The 20087-nt window shown below is 38.1% G+C and overlaps 5 protein-coding genes across 7 annotated transcripts; 3 read left to right on the forward strand and 2 right to left on the reverse strand.

Moving 5' to 3' along the window:
* The first annotated feature begins 1109 nt into the window (after window positions 1–1109).
* Window positions 1110–2950, forward strand: LOC104703285 (metacaspase-6-like). The gene is made up of 2 exons (XM_010419293.2): window positions 1110–1561; window positions 2062–2950. Exons 1-2 carry the CDS (start codon window positions 1153–1155, stop codon window positions 2823–2825), a joined length of 1173 nt encoding a protein of 390 aa, XP_010417595.2. The 5' UTR covers window positions 1110–1152; the 3' UTR covers window positions 2826–2950.
* Window positions 2951–3788: 838 nt separating this feature from the next.
* On the forward strand, window positions 3789–5317 carry LOC104703286 (metacaspase-5-like). The gene is made up of 2 exons (XM_010419294.3): window positions 3789–4233; window positions 4353–5317. Exons 1-2 carry the CDS (start codon window positions 3888–3890, stop codon window positions 5225–5227), a joined length of 1221 nt encoding a protein of 406 aa, XP_010417596.2. The 5' UTR covers window positions 3789–3887; the 3' UTR covers window positions 5228–5317.
* Window positions 5318–5959: 642 nt separating this feature from the next.
* LOC104703288 (metacaspase-4) lies at window positions 5960–7864 on the forward strand. The gene is made up of 2 exons (XM_010419297.3): window positions 5960–6526; window positions 6761–7864. The coding sequence occupies exons 1-2, from the start codon at window positions 6181–6183 to the stop codon at window positions 7660–7662; spliced, it is 1248 nt and encodes a 415-aa protein (XP_010417599.1). The 5' UTR covers window positions 5960–6180; the 3' UTR covers window positions 7663–7864.
* Window positions 7865–7939: 75 nt separating this feature from the next.
* LOC104705078 (protein FORGETTER 1) lies at window positions 7940–17076 on the reverse strand. Of its 2 annotated transcripts, none has more exons than XR_015561396.1 (32): window positions 16195–17076; window positions 15823–15888; window positions 15562–15735; window positions 15341–15471; window positions 15065–15141; window positions 14349–14530; window positions 14109–14186; window positions 13778–13910; window positions 13466–13526; window positions 13307–13388; window positions 12900–13028; window positions 12674–12817; window positions 12460–12559; window positions 12240–12371; window positions 11822–11892; window positions 11571–11743; window positions 11386–11479; window positions 11046–11143; window positions 10817–10952; window positions 10541–10647; window positions 10319–10418; window positions 10116–10212; window positions 9909–10029; window positions 9701–9812; window positions 9469–9592; window positions 9321–9398; window positions 9118–9236; window positions 8944–8997; window positions 8759–8861; window positions 8462–8590; window positions 8267–8378; window positions 7940–8165 (listed from the first exon to the last, which is right to left on the reverse strand). XR_015561396.1 is itself a non-coding variant. In XM_087457466.1 (32 exons), the coding sequence occupies exons 1-32, from the start codon at window positions 16744–16746 to the stop codon at window positions 8134–8136; spliced, it is 3897 nt and encodes a 1298-aa protein (XP_087313592.1). In that variant the 5' UTR covers window positions 16747–17066; the 3' UTR covers window positions 7940–8133. The 2 variants fall into 2 exon arrangements, 1 of the variants encoding a protein (XP_087313592.1); XM_087457466.1 differs by having other exon boundaries at window positions 10116–10211; window positions 10322–10418; window positions 16195–17066.
* Window positions 17077–17960: 884 nt separating this feature from the next.
* On the reverse strand, window positions 17961–19726 carry LOC104703289 (organic cation/carnitine transporter 2). 2 transcript variants are annotated; one of them, XM_087456709.1, is made up of 2 exons: window positions 19245–19699; window positions 17961–19079 (listed from the first exon to the last, which is right to left on the reverse strand). In XM_087456709.1, the coding sequence occupies exons 1-2, from the start codon at window positions 19684–19686 to the stop codon at window positions 18034–18036; spliced, it is 1488 nt and encodes a 495-aa protein (XP_087312835.1). In that variant the 5' UTR covers window positions 19687–19699; the 3' UTR covers window positions 17961–18033. The 2 variants fall into 2 exon arrangements, with proteins under 2 accessions (XP_087312835.1, XP_087312834.1); XM_087456708.1 differs by having other exon boundaries at window positions 17961–19726.
* Between the last annotated feature and the right edge of the window lie 361 nt (window positions 19727–20087).

Raw genomic sequence — 20087 nt, forward strand, 5'->3', positions numbered from 1 at the left:
TATGGTGTTAATCACATAACGTCATATAGTTCATGCATATGGTCATACAATACATCTACTTCGTATAGTTAAGAGTACAATATTATTCGTGTAGCTAGCAATTTTTTCCCTTATCTAAGTATCAACATATCTCTGTAGTCTTAGTTGTCATTGATAATATTAAATTGAACAATGTAGTTTTCTTTTTTTTGTCGTTCTAGTGTGAACATCAGCAAGTGGTGTTTAATAAAGTCCTATAAAAATTTTGAACAATAATATTTTAAAATAACTACATTGTTCAATTATCTACTAATCAAGTGGAGTAGTTTAGAATAATGTTTAAACTTTTTAAAGCAAGGAAGATAATTTACTTTTTCTGTGTCCAAAAAAAATACAATTAGCTTGATTAGAAGAAATATAACACGTGTACATTTTATGGAAACAGGATAGTTGGATTTAAATATTTGTATTGTTAGAATGAATAAATAAATAAATGTAAGCATTTTTGGTGAAGATAATTAGATAAAAACTAGGTTGTGTGCAAGTTCCATCAGACTTATGATACAAGGAATCTAACTAAGACCTAGGAGACTTTGTCCAGTTGACTAAAGATAGAAGGAATCAAGCCATAATAATTGGCTGATTAGCTCAGCAAAGCGACGTGCTTACTGCTTATAACGTGAGATTGTTTGCGCTCTCAAGAAAGAGATTAAACTATGAATAAAACAAATTAACAATTATCCTTTTCTTAACATTTTAAAATGATAGTCCAGCAAAATTATGACTATTTCTTATAAGCTAACGAAGTTTCGTACGTTTTCAAGTAGAAATTGTTACTTATATCTGACGTTTGTGTTCAAGTTAGGTTGTTTGATATGTGGTTATTCAAATTTATAAACTTGATTACAAGGAATATGCAACCAAAATGAATATAAATTATTTACACTCGTATACAAATTTGTATTAACTTTGACTAATAAAATATCAATTATCTGAAATTTAAAGAAAGATATTGATAAAATCAGAGCTTATAATTTTCAAATATCTTCTCGAATTATTTTATTTTATTATTATTATTATTTTTTGTCATACAAGAACGCGACAGAAAAAGTCATACCAAAAAAAAAACTATAGGGGTCATTAGTTAAATAATAAAGATGATTATAAAAACCCATGAAGGGTGAATCATCTCAGGATCAGAAAAGGACTGTCAAGCATAGTTTTGAAATATCATCAATGGCCAAGAAAGCTTTACTGATTGGGATCAACTACGTGGGAACGAAGGCAGAGCTACGAGGCTGCGTCAACGACGTCCGTCGGATGCATATAAGCCTCGTCGAACGGTATGGATTCTCCGAGAAGAACATCAAAATGTTGATCGATACTGATAGTTCTTCGATCAAACCGACCGGTAAGAACATCAGACAGGCGTTGTTGGATCTCGTTGAACCGGCTAAACCGGGTGATGTTCTCTTCGTCCATTACAGTGGACACGGGACTAGGTTGCCCGCGGAAACTGGAGAAGAGGATGATACTGGTTACGATGAGTGTATTGTTCCTTCCGATATGAATCTCATCACCGGTAAGTGAAAAAAAAAAAAAAAAAAGACTATGCACGTTGACTTTTATTTTTTCATGTTTACGTAAGAATTTAAACTTTTCCTTTACCAATTTAATTTGTTTGATTTTTGTTTTTTTCACGTTTACGTTCATTATATTTTCTTAAGTCACAATTTTAAGCATGTTCACCAAGTGGTTTAACTGTAAAACCAAAACATATATAGCAAACATAAGGACCTTTAGTGTTGTATTTGCGTTTGAACTTTAATAACCTAAAATTATGAAACAAAAGAAAATATTTGATGTTAGAAATATGAAAATTTACTTTCTGATATTTTGCTCTCATGTTAATACAAAACCGGAAACTTATGTGTTGAAAACTGGTGGATTATGTGAAAATTTTGGGGGTTATTGTGCTAATTAATATATGTGATTAGGTTTTGAATTAAGATGCTAAGATTTTGCTAACCTTTTGATATTGATATCTGATTATTAATCTTTTTATGGGGACTCTGTTTACAGATGATGATTTCAGGGATCTTGTGGATATGGTGCCAAAGGATTGTCCCATTACAATCATATCTGACTCTTGTCACAGTGGCGGTCTAATAGATGAAGCCAAAGAGCAGATAGGAGAGAGCACGAAGAAGAAGGATAAAGACTTTGGAGACTGTTCAAAGATCAACAAGGAGACAGAAGCAGAGATAAATGAAGTGGGAAGTAGATCTCTGCCATTAGAGACTTTGATTGATATGCTGAAGCAAGAAACAGGCAACGATAATATCGAAGTCGGGAAGATCAGAACAACCCTTTTCGAGATGTTCGGAGAAGATTCAAGCCCGAAGGTGAAGAAGTTCATGAATGTGATTCTAAGCAACCTACAAGAGACTATTACTACTAGTCAAGCTGTTTCAGGTGAGATATTGGGATCAATTGAGAATCTAGCTCAAGAGTTTCTTGAGCAGAAGCTTAACGACGATGTGAAACCCGCGATCCAAGAGGTGTATGCAGGTGCTATCAATGGTGCACTTCCTGATAACGGTATATTGATCAGTGGTTGCCAAACTGATCAAACTTCTGCAGACGCAAGCCCACCAGGTCACCCTGAATTGGCTTACGGAGCACTCACCAATGCTATACAGATCATACTTAAGGAGACTAAAGGTAAGATTAGCAACAAAGATCTTGTGTTGAAGGCTAGGAAGCTTCTCAAGAAACAGGGCTTTGATCAACGACCGGGACTGTATTGCAATGATGCTTATGTTGATGCTCAGTTTATATGTTGATAAACAAGTTGGGGAGGTTTTTCGTTGTTTGTTGATTTGGTTCGTGTGGAATAAGTTTTATGATCTGTGTGTTTGTTGTAACATTGATTTGAATATTTATATGTCAAGTATTGTTTGTTCGTTCATTGGTTATGAAGTTTTCCCAATTCTTTTGTTTGGAAACCAATGAGGTAACATATCAAGCCACCCAAAAAGAAAAAAATAATAAATAAATCACAAAAAGACTACAGAGCTGCTTCTCAGACATTGGTTATGGAGTTCTATTTTTGACAAATATTTTCACTGATTGGCTGATAGCTATTGTTTTTGACAAATATATTCCCTGATTTTTGTAAAACCTAGCTTGATCCATACGATTGTATTGGCAATAAAAAAAGTGATGTGCGACGAATGCGATGATTAATTTGATCATCAAATTTATTAATGTTATAGATGATATATAACGTGGGATTGTTTGCGGCTTCATAAACAATAACAAGCAACATTTGCGTAAATTATTTGGGTAATGTATGAGCGATGCGTAAAATTCTTGCCATTCTCATTCTCACAATCTATACAAGTTTTGTACGTCTTAGCTTTGGTTGGAAATAAGGACAAGCCATAGACGTTTCTTCTTCTTCTTCTTCTTCAAACGGCTATATTTTGAGTATTTTGATTAATCCTTGATTATATTGAATGATTGATTTCAACAAAATAACTATAAGACTAATAATTTATTCAAACATACTATATTTGGAAACGAAATTATGACTAATAAAAAAAAAATTATACACCATTCAACAAATTTATTAGAGTCTCTTTTGTCTTTTTGGCAACATTATTAATTAAATTAATAGTATATAGTTATAATTTTAGTGGAAAGGAAAATTTATGACTAATTAATTTCAACAAAATATTTATTAGAGGTTCTTTTGTCTTTTTGGCAACCTTATCAAGGCTTCTTTAATTTTAAAGTAATAAACATTAGTATAAAAGCATAAAGGACCAAATGTAACGCTCACAATCAAAACAAAAACAAAAAAATTGTGCCGCAGCAGAACTTTTGAGATACTATCATCAAAAATGACGAAGAAAGCTGTGTTGATTGGAATCAATTACCCTGGAACCAAGGCGGAGCTACGGGGTTGCGTCAACGATGTTCGGAGGGTGCACAAATGCCTTGTCGATCGGTTCGGATTCTCCGAGAGAAACATCACTCAGCTGATCGATACTGACGAGTCTTTCACCAAACCTACCGGGAAGAACATCAGACAGGCGTTATTGAATCTAGTTGAATCAGCCAAATCCGGCGATGTTCTCGTCGTCCATTACAGTGGACATGGGACGAGGTTGCCGGCTGAGACTGGAGAAGATGATGATACTGGTTATGATGAATGTATTGTCCCTTGTGATATGAATCTTATCACCGGTAATTATATTTGATGTTGTCCTTTTTTTTACTTGTCCTGTTTTTGTTGGAAGATATATTATTATTTTGTTAAATATGTAGCTTCAGATTCACGCTTCTTTTGGTGATTCTATTGGCAGATGATGAATTCAGGGATCTTGTGGAGAAGGTACCACAGGACGCACACATGACAATCATCTCAGACTCTTGTCACAGTGGTGGCCTCATCGATGAAGCTAAAGAGCAGATAGGAGATAGCACGAAGAAGAATCCAAAGAAAGAATCTGGAGTCTTTTCAAGATTTGGATTTAAAGGCTTCGTGCGTGAAGCTGTGGAAGAAGCATTGGAAACTCGAAGGATCCACACTCCTCACCACAAAGATGAGAAAGAAGAAAGCAAGACTAAAGAGATTGAGCTAGAAGATGGGGCAAAAGTCCATGTCGTAAACAAATCTCTGCCTCTACAAACTCTAATCGATATCCTCAAGCAAGATACAGGTAACGATAATATCGAAGTTGGGAAAATCAGACCAACCCTTTTCAATGTGTTTGGAGAAGATGCCTCCCCAAAGGTTAAGAAGTTCATGAAAGTGCTTCTAACAAAGCTGCAAGAAGTTAAAAGTGAAGGTGGGATATTGGGAATGATTGGGAAACTAGCTGAAGAGTTTGTTGAGTACAAACTAAACGATGATGAAGAGTATGTGCAGACACATGTTGGGAACAAGAAAGAGGTCTATGCAGGTGCAAGCGATGGTTCTCTTGCGGATAACGGTATTTTGATTAGCGGTTGCCAAACTGACCAAACTTCTGCTGACGCGAGTCCTTTGGATCATCCTGAAATGGCCTATGGAGCATTCACCAACGCTGTACAGATCATACTTGAGGAGACAAAGGGTAAGATTACATACAAGGAACTTGTTTTGAAGGCAAGAAAGCTTCTTAAGAAACAGGGCTTTTCTCAACGACCAGGACTATATTGCAATGATAGTTTTGTGAATGCTCCGTTTATTTGTTGACCGTTGTATTTTGGTTGTAGACTTGTCAAAAGCATTCATGTTGAATAAGTTGTTGTAACTGTGGTTTGAATGTCAAGTGGTCGTTGTTCATTGGCTATGTTAATCGTTATACTTCCAATTTTCTCTAGGTACGTTATAAACATTTTCTCAAATTTCCTCTAAATAATAGTAATACTATATATTGTAATCGTTTTCTGAGAGAAGTTTACAGATAGACATAGCTGTTTTAAATCGGTATAAATTTAACATTCATAGTTTCATACCAAAAATATACAGTATATTTTATTTTTTTTCTAACAACAGTTTCATCCGATGTGAATGGCATTGAAGATATGGTTGACAACTTCACCAACAAAAGTAAAGACCAAGGTCAACCTCACATTAGTCACTCACATACACATATTTATCCTCTTTGACCCCAAAAAAAAGTAAAAAATTAAATAGAGAAGCTCTAGTTAAAGCAAAGAAACACAAAAACACTGTACTCACGCATGCTTGATTGATTGTTTAAAATTTTAAAAAATTGTTAGAGAATTTGAGGAAAAAGATCGTGGCTTCATGGGGAAGAGAACAGAGATCGTGGTTTTGTATGGAATTTAACTCGAGAAAAGCTTTCTTTTTTAATTACAATACATGTGATGTGGCATTATTTTATTGGCCAGTTGACTTGTCATGGATAACAGAGAAAGGATAACGCTAGTAATTTATTTGTGTGGACTAGTCGTGTAAAATAATAACGTGACAAAATCAATGCCACGTCAGATCGTACATTCCAACTGCATCAAATCAATGAATAAAGAAATAATCTTAGCCCAAAATAAAATTATTACACGAACGAGCGATCACTTTTACTTTTTGTCGGAATAAGCTCTTCTTCTCCAATAGCTGACAGAAACATAAACCGATCAGATTCAGAGTTTTTTTTTTTAATTAGATCCATCAGATCTTTGTCAATGGCGAAAAAGGCGGTGCTTATCGGGATCAATTACCCAGGAACCAAGGCGGAGTTACGGGGATGCGTCAACGATGTTCGTCGTATGTACAAATGTCTCGTCGAACGGTACGGCTTCTCTGAGGAGGACATCACCGTCCTCATCGACACCGATGAATCCTCTACACAGCCCACTGGCAAAAACATCCGCCGTGCTCTTAAGGATCTCGTCGGATCTGCTGATTCTGGCGACGTTCTTGTCGTTCATTACAGTGGACACGGTACGAGGCTCCCCGCTGAGACTGGTGAAGACGATGACACTGGCTACGATGAGTGTATTGTTCCTTGCGATATGAATCTCATTACAGGTCAGTTTTAAAAAAAAAATCTAAATTGTTCTTTTCTGATTGATCTGTAATTTTGATCTTCTGATCTCCGATCCGATGATAAAGAAGCTTTTTTGGTAGAAAAGTTAGGATTTTGTGCTGGAGATTGATAGGATCAAAATTAAAGTTAGGAATATGGAATGAGAATATATATAGGTTTGTGTTTTAGGAATATGGTATCTGACTTGGCTGAGGTAATTGTTTTATTGTTTGCAGATGATGATTTCAGGGATCTGGTTGACCAAGTTCCTCAAGGTTGCAGATTGACAATCGTTTCAGATTCTTGTCACAGTGGTGGTTTGATTGATGAAGCCAAGGAGCAGATTGGAGAGAGCACTAAGAAAGAGGACGAGGAGGAAGAAGAGTCTTCTTCGAAATTTGGCTTCAGGAAGTTCTTGCGCAGCAAAGTTGAAGGCGCCATTGAGTCTCGAGGGTTTCACATTGGAGGGAGCAAGAAGCATGAAGATGAGTCTGAAGAAATCGAGACTAAGGAGATTGAGCTAGAGGATGGAGAAAGGATTCATGCCAAAGACAAATCTCTTCCTCTGCAGACTTTGATCGATATCCTCAAGCAGCAAACAGGAAATGATAATATCGAAGTTGGGAAAATCAGGCCAAGTCTTTTTGATGCCTTTGGTGATGACTCGAGCCCAAAAGTGAAGAAGTTCATGAAAGTGATCTTGGGTAAGCTTCAATCAGGAAATGGAGAAGAAGGTGGGCTTATGGGTACGCTTGGAAAGTTGGCTTCAGGTTTTCTTGAGGGGAAGCTCAACGATGAGGACTATGTGAAACCCGCGATGCAGACACATGTTGGGAGTAAAGAAGAGGTTTATGCCGGTGGTTCCAGAGGTTCGGTTCCGCTTCCAGACAGCGGTATACTGATCAGCGGTTGCCAAACTGATCAGACCTCTGCCGATGCCACTCCAGCGGGGAAACCAACTGAGGCTTATGGAGCCATGAGCAATGCGATACAGAAGATTTTGGAGGAGACAGACGGTGAGATATCAAACAGAGAAATGGTTACAAGGGCAAGGAAGTCACTGAAGAAGCAAGGTTTTACTCAGCAGCCAGGTTTGTATTGTCATGATGGCTATGCAAATGCTCCCTTTATCTGTTAAAATCTGAGGTTTTATTTTATTATTGATGCTTTTTTTTTTACAACGACCGTTGCTTGATGATTATTCTTCTGGTCGGGAAATAAGCCTGGTTCTTTATACTATTTGAGGGCATTTGTGTAACTTAAACGTTATGTGTGTTGTGTTTTGTGAAATACTGAAATTATTCTTGTTTTACTCAATTATGTGAATTATGGTTTATGAATTTACTTTGTTGTTATTCTTTTTGTTGATATTCTGTGTATTCTGATTTCTGCACACCTTTGATAAAAACGAAACATAGGAATGAATCTTGTTAATTCATAATAATATTACATCTATGTATCTTCTTCCAAATTTGTCATGTGATATACACAAAAATGAAAGTCAGGTATCATTTTCCTCTTTCTTTTAAATAAAGAAAATACAAATAGGCATGCGAACTTGGTTGGGGAGAATTGAGGGGTGTCTGTTCTTATAAAAATGTTTTCAGTCTTAATCATCAATCTCTTGAACCCATGCTAAATCTGCAAAATACAAAACAAAACGACATGAAGCAACAATCGTCAAAATAATCAATACTCTATTTCTTGTCGGATTTAACCATAAAAAAAAAAGATTGCAATACCTTGTAATACAGTTTCAACAGCTGCATTAGGTATAGAGAGGCCAACTATCCGCTGATTGTCCGTCGTAGTCTCTATGCGTATAACTCGAACTCTCTTGTGGCTATGACGGGACTGCAAAAGATCCGAATACAGTTTTAAGTTTCAATGCCAACAGTGAAAGAGAGTCTCAGAAATTTTGAGAAGGTTATTTTTACTTGTTTCGAGAGAGCTTTCTCTATGGTTCCCCAGATGGGAAGAATGAGGCCACCCACAACGTTTACTTCCTGTATTCTTCGCCCAACTGTGCAATACTCGCCCAGCTTACACTTGGGTCCATGCATACACTGTACTCAGATATAAACTCATTTAGTGCACAACACTTTATCAATGAAAATGACTCATTTAGTGCCATGACGCTTAAACTTTGACACGCCTGCAGGATGATTCTGTGCTAATCTTTTCTGCTTCGGTTCGATGTACTCTGAACTTTATTTTTGACTGAGGAAGCTTACCTGTTTAGAAGAAACTTCGTACTCGTCTTCCCAACCAGTCCGAGCCTTCTCCAGAGATGAGAGTTTTCGGTATTTAGTTTTCAACTCTGAAAGAGACATCTCCCTGGAAAGAATAAAACAACAGTTAAGACCAGTCTCTAAGTCAGAAATATGAAATGTAAAGGTTCTGCCAACGGTGTACATACCTGATTGACTCTCCTACAGCAGGACGAACAATCTTAAACAACCCGGAAGCCGCACTAGAAATCCAAGATAAACCCCAGCAATGAGATTTTGATACTTTTCTTGATATTTTAATATTTGTATGTTATGAAGGTTCACAAGTAAATATCCAAAGATTAGCGAGGATGATGATTTACCTCTCAAATGCTAATATGAAGTGTCGTTTTCCTAACCATTCCCTTTTAGATTCATAAAAGCCATCATTAGCAGAACCAAGTCCGTCCCTTCTCTTCCCCTCTAGCATTGAACTTGCAGACTGGGACACAGATCAAATCAAGCTTTTGATTTATTGTAGTCAAATACAACTAATTATTACCAAGAGTGAAAGATATTGAAGTACCTCCCATGTAACACCACGATCCAGAGTAAAAGTAAAGAGCATAGTTGAGGCACCAGACATTTGATCAACATGGACGGTCTGAAAAATTCAACATATTAGTAGCACAAATACACTAAGAATCACTAATCAAGCAAGAGAAATTATCAACCTTTGGAGTGCTCAGCAGCTCAACACTATTAGCTTTCATATCCACAATTCCTGAATCAAAACTTCCTTCGATCCGAGCATTATGTACAAGAACGTCTAATATATTAGTAAACAATTCAAACAACCTGCACAGTACAAGCAGAAAGCGTTAAAACGAACGGAAGATGCTTTGTAAAAGGGAAGGTAAGTTAAATAGTGCAAAGCGTAAATTTTCATTTGACTCATAATAATACCTATTCTGGATATCAGGTGGCAATCCCAAGAGGCGATTCAGAAATCGTCCAACGTCATGCATGTCAGAATCAATAATGCGTCCTGAAAACTTTCCAACATCTTTCCCATTGGCTGTATAGTCATTGATGTAGTAAAGTAAAAACGAGATTACTAGAAATAGAATTAGAATCCAGCACGAAAAAAAGTGAACTTACGAGAAAAGCTTACCTAGAACACTGTCCCTAACAATTCCAACCGCAACAAGGGCAGCCCTTGCTTTGGTCAAAAACTCTTTAATTGTTTCGGGTTCATCAACCGAGCATCCAGGAGGAACAACAGGTAGTTTCTCCTGAAAATTAAGCCATAATAAATTCAACGCATTATCCATTATCACAGTTCCTAAATATTAAAGAAGCAAAAATTAATGAGGAAGACCTGCTCCATTATTCCTCTATACATCACCATCAAGGACTTTTTACCAAAGTTGCTATCATAATTGTAGGCACTCAAAGAAGGCCCGGAGGGCCCAGCCCTGCAATACACCACATCATACTTTGAGACAAAACACTTGGCAAGGTTTTAAGCTATAACAAGCCAAAAGACCAGCAACTAAGAAATAGTTTAGAGAGGAGCATGACTTTCCTGCGGTCTCCCTGTGTTAAAGCACCAAGAGTTTCTAGTCTCTTTGCAACTATAGAGGCAAACCGGCGTTCCCCACCGAGATTTGTGAAGAGTAACCTGACAGGGCCAAAATAAAGAATTTCTCAACTTCAACAACATACTTTTCAAATTGAAAAGGTAGCAAGAACTTTTGCAATTTGACGGAGAGAAAATCAAACACACAAACACTGTCATTCAACCTATATTCAGGAGCCGATGTCTGATTCGACCGGTGAGTTCTTCCAAATTGTTGAATTGCACGATCAGCACTCCAGGGAAGCTCTAAAGTCAAGTGAACCCTTCTTTTCTGCAGACAAATACAAAAAAAGAAGAATTCAAATAAACTAATACACCAAAAGCTGAAACGTCAAGTCCTTTAAGGCCATCTTTGACAATGTACTTAGATCTACAGAACAATACAAATACGCAGAAAGACAAAATCTTATTTAGTAAGAGAATTAATAAACTCGACATACCTGATTTATTGCCCTTCTATCTGCTTGTAACGAAACACCAGCTGAACCAGCTTCAGAAATAATGGCAACAAACTTTTTACCATCCATAAATAGTTGTTTCTCGTTCATGTTGACCATTTCCATTGTGATATCCTTTCTAGAGCCAAGAAACACAAGGATGAAAAGTAAATTGCTAGAGCTGAGTAAAATAAAGTACTAAAAGAATTGGATAGAGAGTTTTAAAGCTTACGTGTTTCTTGCTTGATACGTAACGCCTTTCCCATTAGATGCTCTTACAAGCATACCTCGCCTGCCTGTTATTTCTGCAACTTTGTCAGGGCCTCCAAGCTTGCATTAGACATAAACAGCAGCAGCAGTTTAGGCACATTATGAAGTTTCCGAAGTTAATTTAACCCAAAAAAATTAAGCCTTGGAATCATACTACAATCAACGCACCCCTAGAAGCCAAAACTTGAATAAATGATTCATAGATACGGCTAGCGTTATACCATATGAAGAGAGGAGATTCATGTATAACCATGAGCTGCTTCATACATTAGAGATAACAGACATGTATTGATGATGGTTACCTGATCGACAATGTCATCTAAAGGATTGTTTGGAAGATTCAGGGCACGGATAATCTCTATGATCTTTAATTTTCGTTCCAACGCTGCTTCATACCTAAGAAGAAACAAAATGGATAACCAGTCTCAAAAAGAATCTAATAACTTTGCTGTATACGAGACACATGTTGCTAATCCAGTGTATAGACCTTTTCTGCAATTCCGCAATGTAGAGACGTCTTGCTTGAATGTACTCCTCTGTCTTTTCCTTGCAAGAATAGCATATCCACGCTTCAGATAGCAAGTCTGTAACTGGAGGAACCACACAGTCCGGATGAAAAAGCTTGTCACATTCAGAACAATGGAGCAACTTCTTCCTTTCCTAGTTTCATTACAAAATAAGTTATTAGAATCCCGTAACCTTAACAGAAATCAAGCTATCCAAGTTAAAGCAACGTACATCTTCCCCACTGCATATCTGACATATCTGGAACTCATCATCAGAATCATTAGAATCGTCAGCAGACTCAGCTGCATTAAAAACACTACTAATTAGGAGAATGTACGCACGTTGAGGATATAAGATTCTCTTTATTAAAGAAATAGCCAGTACGATGCAAATACAGCAACTAGGAGATCTGAGGTAATTGCGTTACCAAAGCAATTTCCAATTACGGAGATCTACTGTAACACATAAGGGAAAAGTTAATAAGCTTATTAGCTGCTATGTTTATTTCCAGCTTAATAGATACGTTTTGCAGTGCTTAAAGAACTAAAATCAAAACTTCCCATCTTATACGTTTGTCACTACAGCTTAAGCATCAAAGTTGTGTCTGTTCAAGTAGGTACCAGAAGACATTTTTCACTAGGAAACCCACCTTCAGACTCCAAATCACTTTCATCATCACTATCTGGTTTCCACTTTGCCATCTTTCTTACTCTTCCTCTAATTGAAACACCAGGTGAAGCTGAATGTCTCTTTCTCTGAAGTTCTTTAACATTATCATCCTCTGTAAAAGTTCAAAAGAAGCATACTATGAACAGGATATAAAAAGCCACCAGTAAAAGCAAAAGTTCTTACAGAGAGAATTAAGTTACCTGACAGAGGTTCAGGCTGCTCCGGCAATGGATAATTCTCTTCCACAAATTTCAACAAGAGCTCTCGAGGTCCCGAGACAAAATCATCAAGCTCAAGACCCTATGGCAAGAAAAAAAGGGGCAAAGACTATCAATCATGCAGATATTGCTTAGACGGAATCATAAAAGGATACTTGATATTTTTTTTCCAAAAGTAGTATGAGGAGAAACACACATATTTAGTTACTGCCTCTTCGGTTCGAGCCTCTCCGGTACTCTGAAGGCCAATAACCACACACTTATTTGTCGACAAGGCGTTCTTCGCTAATCTCACAGTTACAGGGACTTTAGCTGACATACATAAGTGTCTAAAGAAACGCTGCAGTAACATCCAGGAAATAGATCGATTAACCAACAACAGTAGTAACACCGTCTAACTATTGTCTCTGATAAGGTTATACCTGGTGGCTTGACCAGTATAATCTCCACAACTGACTAGAATTTGGTTTCTCGTTAGGGAGAAAAGCACTTGCTGACAACAACTCTATCCGTAGCTCTGCCCAAAATTCTGCAGACTTATTGTACATTGCCTACAGAAGAAAGCAAGTAATACAGCAAAAAGCCCTGCTTTTTAATTTTTCGACAGGAATCTCTAAACTACAAACAGGGGAACATTCGAAATAATGAACTTTCTTGCCAAAAAGTACCAAAGCACCATTGGAAATTCATTATCACAATAAAGCCTGCTGAAATTAATGTAAGAGCTTGGTTCAAGCTACATGACATTTACTTGATAGTAGAGCTAAATAGTCAATATAGATCTGAGAAGCTTTCCAGCAATATAATAGTAAATAGAAGAAAAATTTACCTCCATTCCTTCTTCTAAACGAGCTTCAACAATCTCAAACTCAGCCCCTTTGTAGCTCAGGGTTCGGCATACATACATCCCCCTATTACATAGAAGGGATGTTAGAATAAATTATGAGCAATGCGAATGGCTTAGAAGTATGACACAGGCTTGTAAAACCTCGCTTTCATGTCCATTGCAACCAATTCCAACGCTCCTGTCCCACCTTTATCAAGGGCACCTGCGCAAGGGTTCTGTTAAAGTTCCATCCCAAGTTATGCAGTGCATAAAGCAGAGTAAGAGAAGCAACTTAACTATTAGAATTCAGTGAATGCGGTCAAATTTATCAAACTCATGTAATGGAATATTTTGTATATGCTCTAGACAGAAGTTACAACTTGACACTTAAATAATTTACATAAAGAGAACTAGAACGTACTAATTCAAATGCCACAACAATATATTCAACAGTGGATAGAAAAGAAAACAAACCTAAAAATTTGTTGAAATCACTGAAACTTGTTCCAGCTCCCCAAAGACCAAGCCTGACCATATAACCCATGTTTCGTGGTTCTGATGCACCAGTAGCAGAGCAATAAAGAACACGTGCTTGGGGGATCTTATCCTGCATTTCCAAAATTCATAATTTAGAGTCAACTAAAAGAGACTAACCACAGTTAAACTATATTATCTGCAACTGAGAAGTACACTTCAAAAAGACAAATCGATGTATCTAATCTCTCACTCTTCATAGCCAAGAGCAATATTGAAAGCAACATTGATGAGAAACGTGAAGTCAGGCATTCAGTTACAAGTAGCAGACCTGAATGTCAACAACTGCCTGCCCGATGCGTGTCGGCTGACTCCCAGCTTCAGGTACCAAATTTTTCGCTTTATGGCACTACAAAAGAAAATGATAAAAATTAGTAGCTGCATAACGATAATGTTATAATGATAGAGCTTGGCTCAAAATTGATAGAACCAGTGATCAAGCAATCTAACACGACAGGTCATGCTCACATTGTTCATGGAATTTAATATACATTATTCATGGAATTGCTACCTCATCAAAGATCAAGAGACCATCAAATTCTGGTCCACACCATTGAACAAGCTGCTGTAAACGAGAACGGCCCTTCTCAGAGGAAGCAATGAGGCTATTGTATGTCAAGAATACCACTCCTTCTTTAACACCAACATTTTTTGAGTCAAGCTTCGAATAAGGTAGCTTGTTCAAAGGATTCACTGCACGTAAAATATATGGTCATCTAGTTGCAGACAAAACACAGGAATGATCACCAGACTGGACATTTATTCACTTGTCAACTTATCCGTCGACATGGTTCCGTGTTTATCCATGTCTTAATATTCTATAAAGTTTCCAGGCTCAACACTATAAGAGGTTAACGAGACTGAGAATCACAAATCCAATTGGACTACTCTAAAGTTACAGTCCAACTTTAATTTAACTGAAATTCATGAACTGCACAAACATCAACTATCAATAACATTCTCTAGGCATGACAGTAAAGTATATAAGTTCTCTATAAATACATCTATACTCCATATCTTAATATTACAGCATGAGTCAATTTATACATTCAGCAAAATCAGAATTTTCTTCTGATCTAGTCGACTCTATACCATCCACTTTCAAAAATTTCTATTCAACCATGAGCCAAAAAAACTTTCAAGCTATATGTAAAACATACGAAGAACTTGTGACCCAAGAAAATAAGCGAATTACAAACTTAATTTACAGCCAAATCAAGATAATACCTCCAACGGATGTGGCACCCACATCATCCAAGTCCCTTCTTGCATCATACTTCAAGTCTGAGCCAATAGAAATCCACCTATGTAAATCATAGAGGAAAAAGAGCAAATATAATTAGAAGTCATCTCATCCTACTTCAAGTTAGCTAAAGGACCTAAAAAAGGGACATTGTAGACACAATTATGCAAATGTAGTATAATCATAAGCAGATTGAATTGATTTATCAACATCTCAGCACGGATACAATTGGTGCGGCAGTATCTTCCTACAAGACTTACAAAGCTTTCCTCCTTCCATGTTTCCAGTTTTCCCATATCAACCCGGCAATTGTTCGCCCTTTCCCCACACCAGCACCATCTCCAACAAAAAAGCCTGCTCTGGTACCATCAGCAAGGTGCTGGAGATGCCTCTAAAATAAATAAAAAAAAAACATCATTGTCATACAGGTACAAGAAACGTTTGAGGCCATTAACCAAACTTTCTGCCATTTAAAAGCAACCTGACAAGCGTAAACTAATGTCTCAATCTGCAAGCACGATAAAGCCTTTGACCTTTCGAGCTCTTCCTTGATTTTGAGATCGTAAGTGGGCTCTGGGGGTTGCACTGCAGATAGAGATGATGTCTCCACAATCGGATCAGGATGAGGAGGGCCGATTGAAAGTTTTGGGGGACGCTTCACAAAGAAACAAATTAGTATCATCAAAAAACATTATAACGGCGAAAAGATAACCAAAACGAGTGATCAAGATGAGTCACTCACATAATCCATAAACGTTTCTCCTGCCGTTCCACCTTCATCTTCTTCTCTCTCCACTTCAATAGCTTCCTAGTTTTGGGCCAACGATACAGCGAGGACAATTAGTAAATATCCACCATAACATTATGTTCCGAACACGACAAGGATGAAGAAGGAAGTTTGACATGTAAAGTTAGTTATGAATCCAACACTAGAGTGTCAAAATATACCCAAAACTATACCCAAAAACCATTGCCAGAGAGTGTCAGATCCACAATTCTATCACCAGAAGATAGAAGTGAAACATTACTGATTAACTCATACGTAAAACAACCAACAACACAGCATAATTCAAAATCTATGTCTAACATATATAACGATTGGTAAGAAAAAAACCTCATTGACTTCTTCGGGAGGAGGCGGAGGAGGAACGGGCGGGGCAGCAGGAGTAGGAGGATTAGGATGAGAATGAGGAGCAGTTAAAGAACGATTAAGCTTGGAGACATCAACAGCGAGCTCGACATGGCACTGCGGACAAGAGAAGCGAGTGAGCCCATGTGGCACATTGAGGATAGCCTGACAGTTAGCGCAAGGCAATTGCATCTTGGTCGGATCGATTCCGTGAGCCGGAACGGGAGGCCTAGGTAAATTAAGAGGAGGCTTAAGCTGCTGTTGAATCTGAGGCGGAAGCGTCTGAATCGGCTGCGGTTGAGGCGGTTGTTGAGACTGCGGAAACTGCGGCCGTGCCCTAGAAAGAAGCTCCGGCGGCAACATTTGGGGAAGTTGACAAGTGGGACAAGAGAACTCAACAACGCCGGTCTTCACCCTAAGAATCACGCGACAGCCAGCGCACCGAACCTGAACATCGCCTCTTAATGCACCACCGGCGGCGGCGGAATGCGGCGGAGCGGGAAGCGGCGGAGGCGGTTGAACAGGCGGCTGCGTCATGAGCCGCGGCGATTATTGATTCTTGGAGAGATCCGTGAAGGGATCTTGTGGGCGTTGAGGAGAGGGGGGAGAGATGATTGATTGAGAGAGGAAGAAGAAGAAAGTATCAAATTCAGTCTTAAGTAAATGAATTTCGTCAGAGCGCGAAAGGTTCTTCTTCTTCTTCTTCTTCTTCTTCGACTCCTTTTTTTTTTTTTTTTTCCCTTCTCGTTTTTTTTTTTTTTATTGTTTCAGATTTTCTCCCTTTTATGTTCCTTTTTTCTATTGTTTTTTTTTTTTTTGTTGGTTCATCTAATTTACCAAAGGGGAACTGTACAGTCGGAAGAAACCAAACCACCTCCGTTACCCGGTTGGGGTAATGGGAAGTGATGCGGTTGATGAACCACGTGACTTGCCAGCTCATCGTTTGTTATTTTTGTTTGGGCTTATAATCTTATCATAAGACCATATTTACATACGTTTTGGGTTTCTAACTTACGAGACTACTTTATCTGGGCCGAGCACCACTACAAAGGGCTGCCTCTAGATTCCATGGACATATTCAGACTTTTTTCTTTTGTTCAATTCTTAGTTTACTAATTTTGTTGTTACATATGAGAGTTAAAACTGTTTGTATATGCAAATCATAAGGCATAACTTGTATACTAAGTTGGCTTCTGAACTTAATAAAATTAGAAAAAAATAGCTGAGTTTACTCTATATATAAAATTCTTCGGCTAAATGATGTGATATAGGCAGTAGTTAAAATGATTACAAACATGTACAAAACGATCTTTCTAACCACACTAGGTACTTAGTTTTGCAAAAGTTTACAAAACGATTTGCGTCAAACAAAAAAATCGGATCGGTCTTATTAAGAGTCTTAAACACTAATTTTGCAAAAGGTTGTTGCCTCTTTATTTATAAGTTTGATGCCACTTATTGATACCGAAACCAATGAATGCATTACCTACCTACCAACAAATTGTATGGTTCGTTCTTCCCATCCACTAATACCACCAAACAAACCCCAATAAATGATAGTTTCTTAGGAATGGAATGAGGATTTGCATATATATATATAGGAAGACACAAATTCTTTAGACAAATTTATTACTTCTATACAGTTAGCAATTATATGCTGTAGAATGAGATTGGATCCTTTGGTAAAGAAAATGTTGAACAATTAAAAAATAAATGTCCTACGTATTGGTGTAGTGTCATTGAGCTTAAAGTTAGATAAACAAAATGATAATCACTTGATTAATATTTGATTCTACATTAATATATAAGTTTACATATCATATATCATGCAACAATCACCCTGTCGGTGATATCGTTTTTGCTCCGCTGATCTTTGCACTCTTCCTCGTCCATAGTGTCGCATAGATCACTCCCTCTAGTCTCTGGCAATCCCACCGCAAACAACCCCATCAAACCTATAGCAAGACCGAACAATCCAAACGACCAAACCCCGTTTTTCCGACCAGCCGCTACCATGATAGGGCTGAAAACCCCTCCAAGCACCAACGCCTGCCTAGCCATTGCAATAGCTGAGTTTCTCACACATGTCGGAAACAACTCGATTGTGTAGATCATCTCCATGTTAAAAGCCGAACACGCGCTAAAGTAAGAAATTAGCTCTAATGCCAATTGTAACGCCCCGTGGTTCCCGATTCTCATATTCTGTAACGCAAATATGAGAACGCTAGAGATCCCTCCTAACGCCGTAAATCCGATAAGCGCGTTTCTCCTGCTGAGTTTATCGACGAGGAAAAGCGTGATGAGGTTCGCCGGTAAATCCATCAACGCATTAAAGGCGGCACTTAAATAGATGTTGAAATCGAGATTCGATAACGCTAAAGGCATCCCGTAATAGACCAAACCAATACCGAACGCAATGGCCATTACAGCGGATAATCTCTTAAGCGCCCATCTCTTCTCCACCAACACCTTCATGGTCGTGAAGATGTTAACATTACTAGGCTTCTTCTCCTCCTCCTCCTCTTCGAATGGTAAGCTCGAAAAGCTCATGGATATTGCACCACCACTGTTTACATCAGTAGACGGAATCGAAGCAACCCTTTTGAGAATCGAAATAGCTTCTTCTCTACGACCTCTAACGAATAGCCACCTTGGAGACTCACATACAAAAAACCGAACAAGAATGCAGTAGATCATTGTCGGAATAGACGTCCATACGTAGAGAATCCTCCACGAGCTTCCTCTGTTTATGTAAGCCATCAGCGGAAGAGACAAGAAACCAAGCATGAATCCGAAAAAGCTCATGATTCCGACTCGTCCTCGCCATTTCTTCCCAACCAATTCAGTCGAAAGCACAAGCGCACACGTCCCTATCGTCGCCCGACCAAACCCGTTAACGAATCGAAGAACAGCGTAAACCCAAATGTTGGGTGAGAAAACGGTTAGCATCGTTGATATCGCCATCACGAGACACGACAGAAACAGCATGTTTTTACGACCTAAGGAAGAATCAGCAAGTGTTGAGAGAACCGAACCTCCGATTAAGCATCCGACGAAGAAAGAACTCTCCGGTAAGCCTTTGACGAACGAGCCGGCGCATTGGAGATTCCATTCGGATATGACAGAGACGTGAGGAGAGAAATCCCAAGACCATGCGGTTTTGGGGAGGATACAGATGTTGGAGATGGCTTCGTGGCAGATCGAGTTCGAGTCGGTGCAGTGCCACGTGGGTTCCGAGTCTGTGAATACAGAGATGAAAGTTTGTTGCGCGTCGAAGACGCCGGAGAATGAGACTAAAGCCGCTTGAAGAAACTGAGCCCACCCAAAGCTTCCTATGTATCTCTCGATGGTTTCGTCGAGAGATCTCGGTGGTGGCGAGTTCGAATCATTCAGTAGCCGCTGAGTTGTTTCAGCCATGTTGCACGTACGACAGTTTTCTTCCTCTCTTTTTTCTTTTTCTTTGTCTTGTGGTAGCATTTGAGACGGCGAGTCTTCCGTTCTCCTTTTTATAATAGGAAAGCACGAAATGTTTTGACTTTTCCACATGACAATATATACTGCTAATTTTGTTTTATAAAATGTGGTTTAAATTGTATACAGTGTGTTTTAAAAATGTGTTTCATGTCTCTCCATTGGTTCTCGACTCAATATAATTTTCAGTATGGAAACGTAAACTCTAATTTTAATGCGTATTACATTAATGTAAGTAGACCATCAGTGCTAATTCTGTTAATTTTTCCAAATTTTGACCAAAACAGACATGAATGTAATTTCGCTTTGCATATAATACGTTACGTGACCTATGTAAACTTTTACATTTCACTAATTTTTCTCTTTCATTTTCTAATATATTTGTCGATTTAGACAGTGATAACGAT

The sequence above is a fragment of the Camelina sativa genome, chromosome 7 (genome assembly GCF_030686135.1).
Source record: "Camelina sativa cultivar CO46 ecotype springtype chromosome 7, ASM3068613v1".
Lineage (NCBI taxonomy): Eukaryota > Viridiplantae > Streptophyta > Magnoliopsida > Brassicales > Brassicaceae > Camelina > Camelina sativa.

Bases quoted from the DNA above. Each gene is read 5' to 3' on its own strand.
- LOC104703286 (XM_010419294.3), top strand. From the start codon at position 3,888: ATGACGAAGAAAGCTGTGTTGATTGGAATCAATTACCCTGGAACCAAG. The intron at 4,234-4,352 runs GTAATTATATTT...TTCTATTGGCAG, and splicing joins TGATATGAATCTTATCACCG to ATGATGAATTCAGGGATCTT.
- LOC104705078 (XM_087457466.1), bottom strand. From the start codon at position 16,746: ATGACGCAGCCGCCTGTTCAACCGCCTCCGCCGCTTCCCGCTCCGCCG. The intron at 15,472-15,561 runs GTTGCTTTTAAA...TATTTATTTTAG, and splicing joins CATTAGTTTACGCTTGTCAG to AGGCATCTCCAGCACCTTGC. The intron at 8,166-8,266 runs GTATTGCAATCT...TGTATTTTGCAG, and splicing joins TGTTGAAACTGTATTACAAG to ATTTAGCATGGGTTCAAGAG.
- LOC104703289 (XM_087456708.1), bottom strand. From the start codon at position 19,686: ATGCTACCACAAGACAAAGAAAAAGAAAAAAGAGAGGAAGAAAACTGT.
- LOC104703288 (XM_010419297.3), top strand. From the start codon at position 6,181: ATGGCGAAAAAGGCGGTGCTTATCGGGATCAATTACCCAGGAACCAAG. The intron at 6,527-6,760 runs GTCAGTTTTAAA...TATTGTTTGCAG, and splicing joins CGATATGAATCTCATTACAG to ATGATGATTTCAGGGATCTG.
- LOC104703285 (XM_010419293.2), top strand. From the start codon at position 1,153: ATGAAGGGTGAATCATCTCAGGATCAGAAAAGGACTGTCAAGCATAGT. The intron at 1,562-2,061 runs GTAAGTGAAAAA...CTCTGTTTACAG, and splicing joins CGATATGAATCTCATCACCG to ATGATGATTTCAGGGATCTT.